The sequence below is a fragment of the Triturus cristatus genome, chromosome 3_1 (genome assembly GCF_964204655.1).
Source record: "Triturus cristatus chromosome 3_1, aTriCri1.1, whole genome shotgun sequence".
NCBI classification, from domain to species: Eukaryota; Metazoa; Chordata; class Amphibia; order Caudata; family Salamandridae; genus Triturus; species Triturus cristatus.
The window spans coordinates 427,008,225-427,021,680 of record NC_140583.1 but is presented as its reverse complement, the minus strand read 5'-3'; the positions used below and the strand labels follow the sequence as shown (position 1 = coordinate 427,021,680).

The window sequence follows — 13,456 nt, the reverse complement described above, 5'->3', positions numbered from 1 at the left end:
AAAATGACACCTGATTATCTGTATTCAAGTCATGGTCTTCAGTCTTGGGTCTTGTCTGCTCATTATCTGTTTTGGGCTGAAGGTCATGGATAAGATGGTTTCTTTAGAGGATATGTTCTTGTTTCTTTTGCATCCTTGCTTTTCAGATACCATAGCACATCCATTGTCCATGAACTCACTCTCCCAGTGATGCATTTCCTTTCCTATTATCTTTTTCGCAGACAACCGACAAGGGTACTGTTTTGCTGAAGTCTTGCAAACCATGTGCCAATTGGGATCCAGCAACAGAAACACTGTCACCAAATCCGAGTGCTGTTGCGACGGTGGTCGAGGTTGGGGTGCCAACTGTGAGATCTGTCCTCTGCCTGGCACTGTCGCATTCAAGAAAATGTGCCCCCACGGGCGAGGTTACACAACGACTGGAGAAGGTACAGTGTGACTATGAATTAACCAGGGACATAGCTACCATCAGTACAGAGGATACTGTGGCTGTGGGGCCGAGTGTTGTGAACAGCACACTGTACTCTGAGTATGGATGCCTTTTACTACCTAACCAGCGGTCAGGTGGCACATTGTCCCACCTTGCATTAGAGCCCAGGGTACCCTTGATGCGCTACTGGAAGTAAACGTTCCTAAGCAACCTTTGTACAGAAGTTATCCTGTGAATTGGAATCGAGGATTTGAGTCTAACGTGATTTTATCCAGCGCATGTCCGGCCTGCTACCTGCTTTTCAAAGGTACTAGCCTGTTTTGGAAACCTCCCGATTTCCTAAGAGGCTAGTACTTATTTCTGTGACTGCAGTCTTCCACAAGCCAACCGAGATCTACTTTGCATTCAGAGTATGCCCAGCATTGCTGCATGACTGGTTGTCTGTGCAAAAATACAGCTGTTCAATCTTCATGTGTGAGCGCCTAGAAAGCTATCATGTACTTTTTTTTTAATTCGTGTTTTTTAACAGGCACCTTTGATTTGTAAACCACACAGCTAGCTTGTCTAAAGCTATACTGAGCTTTTAACTAGTTTCCAGTAGAATACCCATGCGGTAAACCAACATTCCTTTATAATTTAATTTTACATGTTGCAATTCACATACGATGATGTCAGCGGATTTTAGATGGAACATAGTTTGTGTTATGCGGCAAACACTTCAGAAGGAACACACGCTTAAAACCTTTATGGCATCCATTTAATATGTTTTCAATAATATGGCTTGAGTAACACTTTGTTTCAGTGTTTAGATCGAAGGCAAGTTAGGCAAAATAGGAGGTAAACGTTCCAAGGTATATCTAGGCATACTTTCAGAGAGCTTTCGCATACCAACAAAGAACATTCAATTCACTTATACACATAGCTATTGAGTTTTGTTGATGTATCTACACTCATTACTACTCAGCACATTTCATGCACATTTGCACGCACCTTGTAAGCAAGTTTGACTCACCTTCATCAACTAAGCAAATTGCATTAATCTTTACTCAAAGTTTGGCAAAAAACTAGATTCACTTCTAAACACATCTACCATCCCCATTTGATTCATTTTTCCAGCTTATTAGTAAACAAATGTAATGTGTCTTCTCACATACCAAATAAGCATATTTGATTCATCTTCACGCATGCCTACTAAAACATGTGATGCACTATTTTACCTACTAAGTACATCTGAATCACCTACACACATGACCACTGAGTTAGTTTAATACACTTTTCACATTTATTCGAAGCTAATAGCCAGATATGCAACATGGTTGTATACTGTAAGGAAAGTCAAATTATGTGGCAAAGGAAGGTAAATTATGTGGCAAGGCAAGTTATGTGCATATTTCTTGAATAAATACAAATTAGACAACCCATTATATGACATCATTGTCTAGCATGATATTGAACCGTGTTTATAGCAGTTTGAATAACCTTTGTTACATTTGAGCTAGATACAGTTCAGACTCGCCTGTAGGGAAATATGGTTGTGCCTAAATAGCTGGTCTGACAGGTCAGTGGGTGGGCCACGTTTTCCTATTTGTGGGCCTTTTATTTTACCACAGACATTGGCTGCAGCAAGCACAAATGCATGCTGAATCCTATACCTTGCAAAACACCTGTACAGCATGTCTCTACAAGTTAAAAACTGTCCGATGCAAGTATGAGCCACTTTTTTAGGTATTTGATTCACTAATACATTTAGACCTAGCTAATAAATTACCTTAATGCTGTTTCACCATTACCTACTACGCACATTTGATGCACTGTCACATATACTTACGAAGATCATTTGATGGACCTTCACAAATAGCTATGAAGTACGTTTGATACATCTTCAATAAGCTACAATAAGCTTGCTGTATATTTCATGTGCCTTTACACAAACCTGCTAAGCACATTTGATGAGCCCGTAAACAATACCTACTAAGAGCATTTGATGTGTTTTTATGTCTATCTATTAGGAATATTTGACATATCTTTGTTATACACCATCACAATTGTTTACTGATGATCAGAATAAAAATGGAAAGCTTTACTTGTCTTCATTTCTCTTCCCTTCCCTACAGACATTGATGAGTGTAAGGTTCTTCTTGACATCTGCCGCAATGGAGAATGCATCAATGAGAGAGGATCATATCGATGTCAATGCAAAATTGGATACACCACAGACATCAGTGGCACTCTCTGCTTGGGTACGTTTTTACTGTTGTTCATTAGTGTGTACAGAATATAAGAGGCTAGTCTAGAGAAGTATTCAATTCATGCTGATTCTGTTCAGCTACTTAAGCCCATCGGATTTAAAATATTGTTTTATTTTTGTAAATACATAGTGATATCTTTAATATTAATGACAATGGTGATATAATCAATATACAAAGTGTAAATGAACATAAGTCAAACTAATGGTATATTGACCCCTAATATTCAAAAACATTGAAAACATGCCTTTAATTTATAGATCTGGATGAGTGCAGTCAGGCTCCAAAACCGTGTAACTTCATCTGCAAAAACACAGAAGGGAGCTACCAGTGTTCATGCCCAAGAGGGTATATTCTACAAGAAGATGGAAGAAGTTGCAAAGGTATAAGAAAAATGGTGGCATGGTTTTTGATTTGTAAAGAATGCATCTAAGTAGGAGTCTTTTGGAGTTACAGGTCCTGTTCCAAGTGAATAATATCACTGACACTTAACACCTCAGATTAAGGAATGCTGATTTCATGTCAGGAAACTGTGTAAGAATATCAGCAACAAAAAGACCATTGTGCCAAAACATTGAGTCCAGAATTTAAAATACCAGTATATTGTAAAGGTAAGTATATATGGATAGGTATAGAATTACTATTCTTAACTACACATCTTTGTACCTTGACAATACATATTTTCAATATATGCAAGTGTGCAGTTAAGGGTCGTATATCTATATAGTGGTAGCTGCTATTTTAGATACAATATTGTGGAAGGACAACAAACTTAAAATTCTGATAATACACCCATCAAAATGTTAAATAGTGTTACAATGGTAATATTCTTTTCTTTATTTATTATTGCTAAAGTAGCAAGCAGAAGAAAGTCATCTTCTAATTGTAAAATGAGAATAATCCTCTTCCAGTAGACATTCCTCTTATTTGCCGCTGCTTTCAGTAAAGATCTCTACTTTTCAATCCAGACGTTGTATTATTGTACAGAAATGCCACTTTGCTAGTATTTAATCAATCCACTTTTTCCTCAAAATTACACTGTAACTTTATATCTTTACAGAGCATAACTTATCTTTTATAACCCTTACCTCAGCTCTTCTTTCTTGACTTGCTCTTTGTGTGCTATTTAATCCTTCTCTCTTACTCTTTCCTTTTGTCTGCTAAATTTGTTTTGTCCCTTAATTGTGGGTTTAGTGTCAAACAGACATTGTTAGTTCTAACTTTTCCTGTCAATTGATGACAGTCACTTGTTTCCCACAACTGCTCTTTCTTAAATAATCCCATTTGTGTCAGTGTGTCTTGAAATGACTTAACTACCACTGCAATGCTTGTATCCCAGTGTAACATTATTTTCTCTTCTGCTCTTCTTACATAGGTCACATTGCCTCTGCCTAGTCCCACTCCCACTATCCATATAGATAGACCCAAAAATGCAGGTCTGAGTTCTCTCTAAGACCATGTATTTAGGGTCCACTCAGTCGACTCCAAAAATTTATCCCGCAGAGACATTAGGCCCTGGTACAAACACATCATGTGTCCACCCGTCTTTCTGTCGAGCACCCTTCATTTATTGATCCCATTAATATGGTACCTATGAGGCTATTCTATTTTGACATACCATATTCCTATGCCATTCTACCTGTTATCTGATTAATTGTACTGCTGTTCCTTAATGTCATTCAGGGTGTTGATAATTTACATATCTTTTCAGAATGCCTCTTTATACACATAAAATTTGCTCTTCCGTCCTTCAGATTTCCTTTCCCAGAATGATTGAATAAAAGGACTAGCCCATACAAAAAACATTCCAAAATATCTCCTTTCTTTCTGCGTTCACTGTTGGATGATATCATATGGTGAAATACTTAGCAGGATAATTGAATACAACATGTAGTTCAGTTGAGTAGATTGCATCATTTGTAAGAACACCACATATCTAACTAGCTAAAAGAACAGTCTATCCAGTCTTTGTAGGTTTGTTTTTATATTAGTCTCCATACTTGGTTATTATCAGATTGATTGTTATTCTGATCTATCTATCTAGAGTTAAGATGAGCATCCTTGCTTTCTCCTAGTTTATAAGACATACCAATGTGATGCCTTGTTAGTCAAAACTAGACTGGAAAATATACTCATACATTATAAGCTGTCCTCTACAACAGGTACAACAGTATATAATCACCATCCAGGGGCAGCTCCTCCATGGGGGCGGAGGTGGGTTGCCCCACTACTTTCTCGCAGTGTGAGAAGCAGAAACATAAAATTGTATATAAATACCATTTTATGTTTCTGCTTCTCGCAGTGCGAGAAAATAGAAGGGTTTGGTTGGGGGCAGGTGAGTTGGTGGTCCTGTTCTCAGGCAGGGGAGGAGTGGCTTGCCCACTGCTGAGAGCGCTGACTGTTTGGTCAACCCTCTGGGGCTGACCAAACCAGTCATGCGCACTCTCCCTTTTCTCCATGTAGGTTGCATGGCCTCCCTATAGACGCCTGGCTGGTCGACGTCCTGACTAATCACAAGACTGCCATTGCAGTTTTGTGATTGGCTTTGGGGAGGGGAGGGGAGGGCGGCTGCCTGCTTCCTGTTCAGGAGAGGAGCAGAGACGATGCGGGACCGGGCAAGGTAACTTTTTATTTTTGATTGTAATTTTAAATTAAACCGCCCCTAGCCGCACAACCCCTCCACCGCGCGACCCCCGCCCTCCCACCTACGAGTCATGCCAGCCGCGACTGTCACCATCATCTACATATCATATCATAGATGTTTAGAAATTGAAGTATTGCTAATGAAAGGGAGACTGAAGACATTCCTCTCTGATGGAATATCTGAATATCCTGAAATATTGACAACTAACATACAGACACTTAGACTCATACTCTAAACAATCCATGCACTCATACTCACGCATTCATATATTGTAACTCATATAGGACATTGTAAATCAAGAACATGGTTACAAATGTGCAGACCAAGGACTTCATTAGTATGCAATCTAAGCATTATATTAAAATTATTATATTTTAAATCCCAGATAATTTCAGGTATTTGCAGGTGCTAGTCATTAATTTAAAACTGAGTTGAGAACTTCCATTTCCTGACAAGAAATCTTTTCTGCCTTAAGACCACAAATTACCCATAATGTTTTATAGCTGTGAGTTGTTTTTTATGCTAAATCAGAAATTGAACAGTATTATCAACATTATTAGTTTGATTTCTAGACTTGTCACTAATTAATTTATCCAGAAATATTTTTCAACCTTTCGCACATTCAATGACTGGGCCAATAATTTTTCACTTCAGTTCAAAATACTTTATTTCAATTACATAAGCAGTCATAAAAGTACATCAGAAAATCTTCAATAAAAAAAGGTAAAAGAAATAGTCACGGTATGGCCCATTAAGCAAATACATTGCAGAAGCAAAGGTGATAAGTGCTGCAGGAGAGTGACAATGCATGGGAATAAAAAAATGAATCAGTATAGGTCCTCAGATATTCTAACATAAAGTTACATCAATACAGTCACATCTTTAAACCCATTCCAATATTCTGGATATATCATAAAAAAGTGATGTAAGTACAGCTTAAACGCAATAGATTTCCTTTTAGCAAAAGCACATTTTAGAAAGGAACCGATATTTACTCATACCAAGGGAGAGTTTAGCTTTCGCCAAATAACCAGGGCAGTGCCTCTTCTTCTGATTCCACTCTCCTTTAAAACTGGGATTGAAAACCTTTTAGTGAGGGAAAATGATATTGAAAAAAAAGGTAAAATGTAATGGACTCTGGGGGGGGAGGGGATTCGTTACAAGGGCATATCAGAACCTTAGATGAGTCAAATTTACCAACGGGGAAACCGAGGTGCCATCTAATAAAACCCAGCCTAAATATTGTTAAGAGTAGTCTGTCCCAGGTGTTATCCACCCCTTCAAGGTACGCCTCTTCAGCTGGTGTAGTTAGGAATGTACTCCCTGACGGTAGATTTTAATAATTCGTTTTTCTCCTTTCGTTACTGCCTCATAGTTTTAAAAGATTTCTTAACCCAAGCCACGTTGGTTTTGATTATGGAGGCAGATCTGGAGAAAATCTCCAACCTGCCCAAAGTCACTAGTTCCGTCTTAATGCATTTTAATCAGGGGATATTCTTACCATGGCCACACACAAGGCAGTCTAGAATGATCTCCCTATTGAATGAAGCATGCAGGTTAGTCCAGATTGCGCACCATAGGGCAAAGGGGACCAGTTTGATGATGTCCACCACGTACTCAACCCCAAGCTCTTAGTGAACAAAGGAGGTTGCGCATGCATAAACACCCAGGAGCCACCGAAAGACTCGGTATTCTTCGCCCTTCAGGGCCTTAATATTGGTGTAGCTCCGTATGGTCACCCCATAGGTGAGGTTAGGAAGGCATTGACTCCTTTAAACCTCCAACATAGGGGCCACTGTTTTTTTTTTACCCGATTTGGGACGCTAAGTTATGGATATACCCAGCTGTGCTAACAAATCAGTGGCATGCCTTAGTGGTGTAGGATCCCCAGTTCCCACTGGTGTCAAAACATGCCCTAATATGAGAAATCCTGCGTAGGGACTGCAGGATGGCCTTTCAGATATAAATTACGCATCTTATGGTTCCTAGGACCACAGGACATTGTAAATCTCTTAGAGTGATTAGTGGAAAGGCCAAGTGACCAATACAAGTGGCAGATTCCTGGAACATTATGTTAAGACCAATTAAAAGTTCTAGCAAATAAAATAATGGCATCTGCATATCACAACACTGGTACCTTTTTCTTGCCGATGAGACGAACATCCCAGGTTATATTTGAAAGTGCTGTGCCTAAACCATTTGGATACAGAAGGATTAAGATTGGGGCCAGGACACAGCCTAGCACACCCTCTTCTCGAGATTAAAACTATTGGTCCACTTACCAGCAGGGCCAAACCTTACTGAGGCTGAGAGATCATACTTTAGGGCTCGCAGAACTTCCACTAAACCTCCGTACACCCTCATATTGATTAATATCTCCGACAGTTTTGATCTAACTGCGCTTTCAAAGGTGCACAATAGATCCTTGCAGGCCAGGCAGGTGGAGCCCTGCTTGGCAATGTTATTTTTAGTGATCAGTAGGTGCAGGTTCAAACACTGCTCCACCGTGCCAAGACCGTCACAGAATCCATACTGGACCTCCGACAGTGTGTCTGACTCCCTGTAAAAGCCAGGTGATTGGGGTTACCTTTTAAAAAAATGAGAACTATGATGGCCGTGTGCCAGGAGTCTGGGAGGCCCTCTTTAACAAAAGCATTACAGCAGTTGCACAGTAGGGGACTCCAAATCTCTGGTAGGGATTTGTACAAGTCCATAGGAACCCCGTCTGGCCCTGGGGCCTTGTTTAATGGGGGCTTGATAATAGCCTCCCACACTTTTTCAATGGTGAATTCCAGAGCTAAGGGTAAAGCCACCTGTTCCTCACATGGCTGATTAGGGTGTCAGAGCCGTACAGTGCTTTAAAATTATTTACCCAATACTCAAGGCTAATTGAGGTGATAACTGAGTTACTACTAGACCCATTAGGCTCAATATTGTTAATCACCACCCAAAAGGCCTTGGTGTCTTTCAGTCTGCATGCTGACACCAGCCTCCCCAAGATTAGTGTTGAAGCTCCTTGCACCTATGTTGCTGGGCCATCTTGTAGGCTGCTCTGCACTGTAGAATTTTGCACTTAATCCATGGGCTTCTCCCTCAATTCCTTATAAAGATTAGCCAAGGCCTTCCTGCAAGATTTATGAAACCATTTGGCCTCCTGTTTCCCTTGTCTAATCGACTTCACGACAAAACTGCTTAATGTCTGCACCAACAGAGAAAATTGTTTGACCAGACACGAATGCTTGTCTGGGAGAGTAAGGCAATTAATAAAAGTGTTAAGATGGAATACGCACAGATGGAACATAATGGCAAATAAATCATTGTTTCTCCAAGCCAACTGGAGACCCTGCATCTAAACAACTAAGGAGGATAAAGTCATGGCCTTCACACCGCTACCTCCCTTGCCAGTCTATAAGATGACACTCAGAGGGTTATGGTCGCTATAAATTCCTTGAGGCCTGGCCCATTAGATCTCTGGATACAAAATATAGAAAAGGACTGAGCCATAGTCTCAATCTATCAATGTCACTTTGAAAGGTTAGAGAGGGTCCTGGAATTCACAGACATTAACAAGGTGAAATAGGTTCATAAAGCGCATAAGTGCAAGGGTCTTTTGGTCCTTCCCCCGGTCTATGCACTCTGAGTTATTGGCATCAAACAAGGTAAGGATATTATTCTCCTTGGCAGTCCTCAGTTCTGTCTGAACGTCACCACCTAAAAAAGATCTGATACTCTTTGTGCATCAAGGGGAATGTGCTATACAGGTCCAAAATAAAGTCAGAGAGCAATTTAATGTTGGGGCTAGAATCTGATCCAGTGTTCCTATTATAAAAATGAATAAAAACAATAATCAAAGCACTTGGCCAGGAGGATAAAAAGCTTGGAATAAAGTGCTATCAGTGTAACCCATACACATTTTGCATGCCAAGGTTACTCTAAACAGTGCTGCAAGTCCCATCCTAGCCCTACCAAAGTGAGATTTGAGTACAGGGACCAAATAAAAGACAAAACCATCCAAGCTAAAATCTTCAATAGCCCAGGTCTCTTGGAAGAAAATTATGTTGTCATTATTTATAAAAGTGACCCAGTTCTCGCAGCTCACTTTGCTGGCTATACCAGCAATGTTCCAGGAGAGTATGTTTACCTCTTTCATGTTTTTGGCTAGTTGATGAACCTACATCCATAACTGAGTTAGTGGCAAATGAGCTAACCAGTGTGGGGCAAACTCCACGGAATATATCCACTATCGGGCACAAATCACAAATGGGTGACGAGCGATATAATGTGCTTTCAGGTCTAGGCACCCCTCAGATGGCTGGTGAGCACTGAGCCAATCAGTGTCAGCCATGTCACCCAGGGTCTCAAAACGGTCTGGACAGGGATATTATAGGGTGATGGCTGCGATGGCATAATACCGTGAGGTCTTTACCAGATTTGGGGGTATCTTGCCGTTTCTCTATAGAAATAGCCAAGAGGCAATATCTTCATATTGCCAGGCATGCAATGGCCTTGAAGGGAAGTCCTAATCAGGTTACCAACAATTTTTGGGTATCTAAGAGTTACGACACAGTCACCCACAAGTCATATCTGGAAGTAAAAGTTGGGGCCAGGACCATCACTCTCCCTGCTGTCACGGAATTAACCCAGGCACTTGGGATTGGGCCAGATACCTCATAGGCCCACCGAGCATGTGTTAATGTTGGGCAAGATCCACTTGGGCCTTCAGATAAACTGGCCCAGTTGCCCATACCCCCACCAATGGTAAGTCCACTAACACTCGGTTGGAAGAAGGAACTTCCAGCAATTGGGAAACCAACGGTTGCTGGATTCTGAGTCAATTTTACATGGAAGTCATACAGTTTCTTCTCGATGAACCGCAGGCAGCCATGGACATCCTGCAACTTAGAATCCAGGAGTAATTCAACATACGTCCTGAGCTGGGCAAACAGAGAACTAATAGCCTCTTCAACTGAGGTAATAGTAGCAGGAAGTGAAAATGGGGTTGGAGTAGGTTGGCTTGGGGTAGTGGCAAACTTGTCAGTACCCCCCGCTTAACATTCGGCAGCTTATCTAGTTTTGTGGGCTGCCCATTAGGGCATTTGCCGCAGATGGAGGTTTACCCCCAATGCCTCGAGTTGGCATGGGATGGCACAAGAGGGCCTCCTCAGAGGTTGGTTTATCGGCCGGATGGTTCGAAGAGGCAGAGGCAGCGGGGGAAGAAAGAAAGCCCCCACAGTGAGTGGGTGAAAACGCCCCTCAATCAATCAGTCAGGCAATTGTAAGCGCGCTACTTACCCGTGAGAGTCTCAAAGCGCTGAAGGAGGGGGAGAGGTCCGCAGATCTGTTTAGCTGAAGAGCCAGGCCTTGAGGGTCTTCCTGAAGGTGTTCAGGCGGGGGGGAGCGTCTGATGTCTGACGGTAGCTCGTTCCAGGTCTTGGTTGCAATGTGAGAAGGATCTTCTGCCTTCTTCTGTGGATGTGCAGGGTTTTGGCCAGTGCCAGGTTGGAAGATTGGAGGTTTCTTTTGGGTACGTGGAAGTTGAGTTTGTCGTTGAGGTATTTGAGTCCGTTGTTGTGTAGGCATTTGTAGGCGTGAGTGAGGATTTTGAAAGTGACTCTTTTCTCCACGGGGAGCCAGTGGAGACTTCGTAGGTGTTGGCTGATGTGTTTGTGTCAGGGGATGCTGAGGACGAGTCTGGCGGCAGAGTTCTGTATTGTCTGGAATTTGTGGAGTAGGGACTTGTTGATTCCGGCGTAGAGTGCGTTTCCATAGTCCAGTCTGCTGGTGATGAGTGCATGGGTGACTGTCTTCCTTGACTCAGGGAGGATCCACTTGAAGGTCTTGCGGAGGATGTAGAGGGTGTTGAAGCAGCTGGAGGTGGCGGCGTTGACCTGTCGGTTCATGGTGAGTGATGAATCGAGTACGATGCTGAGGTTCTTGGCGTGGTCTAAGGGAGTAGGTGGGCTTCCGAGGGCGGTCGGCCACCAGGTGCTGTCCCATGCAGAAGGGGTGGTACAGGGGACGAGGACTTCTGTCTTCTCGGCGTTGAGTTTCAGGCAGCTGTTGGTCATCCAGACTGCAACGTCTTACATTCTTTTCTGGAAGTTGAGTTTGGCAGTGGTGGGGTCTTAGGTGAGGGAGAGGATGAGCTGAGTGTCACCGGCGTAGGACACGATGTTGAGGCTGTGTTGTCGGACGATTGCTGCGAGGGGGGCCATGTAGATGTTGAAGAGGGTGGGGCTGAGTAATGAACCCTGTGGGACTCCGCAGGTGGTTTTCGTGGGGTCGGAGAGGAAGGGTGGGAGTCTGATCCTTCTGGCTTCTTCCGCTGAGGAATGATCGGATCCAGTCCAGGGCTCTTCTATGCCTGCATCGTGTAGTCTGGTGACTAGTGTGCGGTGGGAGACTGTGTCGAAGCCGCTGATAGGCCGAGTAGGATGAGGGCTGCAGAGTGGCCTGGTCCAGGAGGGTGCGGATGTCGTCTGTGGCGGCGAGTAGGGCCTGACAGCCTCCTTTAAACAGAAAGGATTTCCTTATTAATAATACCCACAGCTTTTTTGATAAATCTATCAAGGGTATTCATCTTTTTTTAGTGGTGGACCCATCCAAATTAAGGTCAAGTTTACACTTGACCATCCTGCCAGACTGATTGACAGGCACTTACAGAAGTATGACTTGGTTCATTACGGGCACAGAGGATAACTAGTGAATGAACAACATGATGATCACATTACCTTGAGCTGCAAAGCCAAGAAAATGGGCCCAGCCTCCTCTGGGCTCTGACAGCTGCAGACAGGCCTGCTCTTGGCATACTGAAAAGCTCTTCTCGGGTGTTGGAGCCCTCCACCTCTGCTCGTGTTGCCTTCTAGGGGTTTTGGTTCCTGTCGCGGCCCCCAGGAGTCAGTTTTCCGCACCTTTGGGAACCGGCATGTTGAAAAGCACTCCCCGGGTGTTGAAGCTCTCCTCCTGTGCACGTTTTACCTTCTGGGGATTTTGGTTCCTGTTGCAACCTCCCTGCGTCACGAGATGTGGCAAGATTTTCAGGTTCCTGCACCTGCGGGAACCCGGAGCACTGAAAAGTGCTTCCCAGTCTCTGGAGCCCTCCTCCTGGGCTCCTATTACCTTCTGGGGTGTGTGGTTCCTGTCACAGCCCCCAGAAGTAACAAAATGCTGCAAGATTTTTGGTGTCCCACACCTGTTGGAACCCGGAGTACTGAAAAGCGCTCCCCAGGCATTTGAGCCCTCCTCCTGGGCTCTTGTTGCCTTCTGGGGTTTGTGGTTTCTATCGCGGCACCCAGGAGTCATTAAATGCAGCAAGAGTTTTCGGCATTCCACGCCTGTGGGAGCCCGTTGCTCTGAAAGCAGTCTCCAGGCGTTAAAGCCCTCCTCTTGGGCTCATGTTGCCTTCTAGGTGTTATAGTTCCTGTCACGGCCCTCAGTGGTCACAAAATGCAGCAAGATTTTCGATGTCCTGTTAATTTTCGATGTCCGGGTAATTAAGTTCCAGCTTTTGGCCCTCTAAGACTCTCAAAACATACCCTATCCAATAAATGCGCTGTTTGCATTTTTAAGGGTAACTAATGAGCTTTAAGAATAATTAGCTATTGGCTCCATTGTTGGTCTAACAAACATTCAGCTCACAAGCAGTCTTTTCAGTCTTTAGTTATTTAAGCTTTTGAGTATGTTCTCTATTTTGTGGGTATGTATGTTTAAAGTCAAAATTTACCTGGTGATCTTTACTAATTTAAGGTTGCCAAGAAACAGTAGAACAGAATTTTTCTCTTCCGTTTCTTTCAGCAAACAAATAATCTTTAAGACTCATTATCTAAATACCGGATTGATACATTATTATGGCCTTGGTAGGGATGGTGTGTAGGTCATTCAACAATTTAGTCCTTAATTTATGTTTTTGTATTACAAAGTGCTTAATCTGAGTGGTCAAAATATTTTCCCCTAATGAAATGTTATCCTCAAATTGTGGGTTAGTTTAAGAGTATTATAGTGAATTTGGTTTATCTTCATTTTTTTGTAAATCCTTCTTGTAAATTAGATGCTGTCAAATGCTATTGATTTTGGGCTGGAGTTGTGGCAGTAAAGAACAATAATAAAGCCATTCTCAGTTAAATCCTCCCATATATG

The 13,456-nt window shown here is 42.6% G+C and overlaps 1 protein-coding gene across 1 annotated transcript in view; it reads left to right on the top strand.

Annotated features, from left to right (window-relative positions):
• FBN1 (fibrillin 1) overlaps positions 1–13,456 on the top strand; it is a 722,489-nt gene that overhangs the window by 669,622 nt on the left and 39,411 nt on the right. Inside the window, exons 57-59 of the mRNA XM_085644212.1 lie at positions 222–428; positions 2,545–2,670; positions 2,937–3,059. Of these exons, the coding sequence (XP_085500338.1) occupies positions 222–428; positions 2,545–2,670; positions 2,937–3,059 (456 nt within the window). The remainder of the gene's footprint in view (positions 1–221; positions 429–2,544; positions 2,671–2,936; positions 3,060–13,456) is intronic.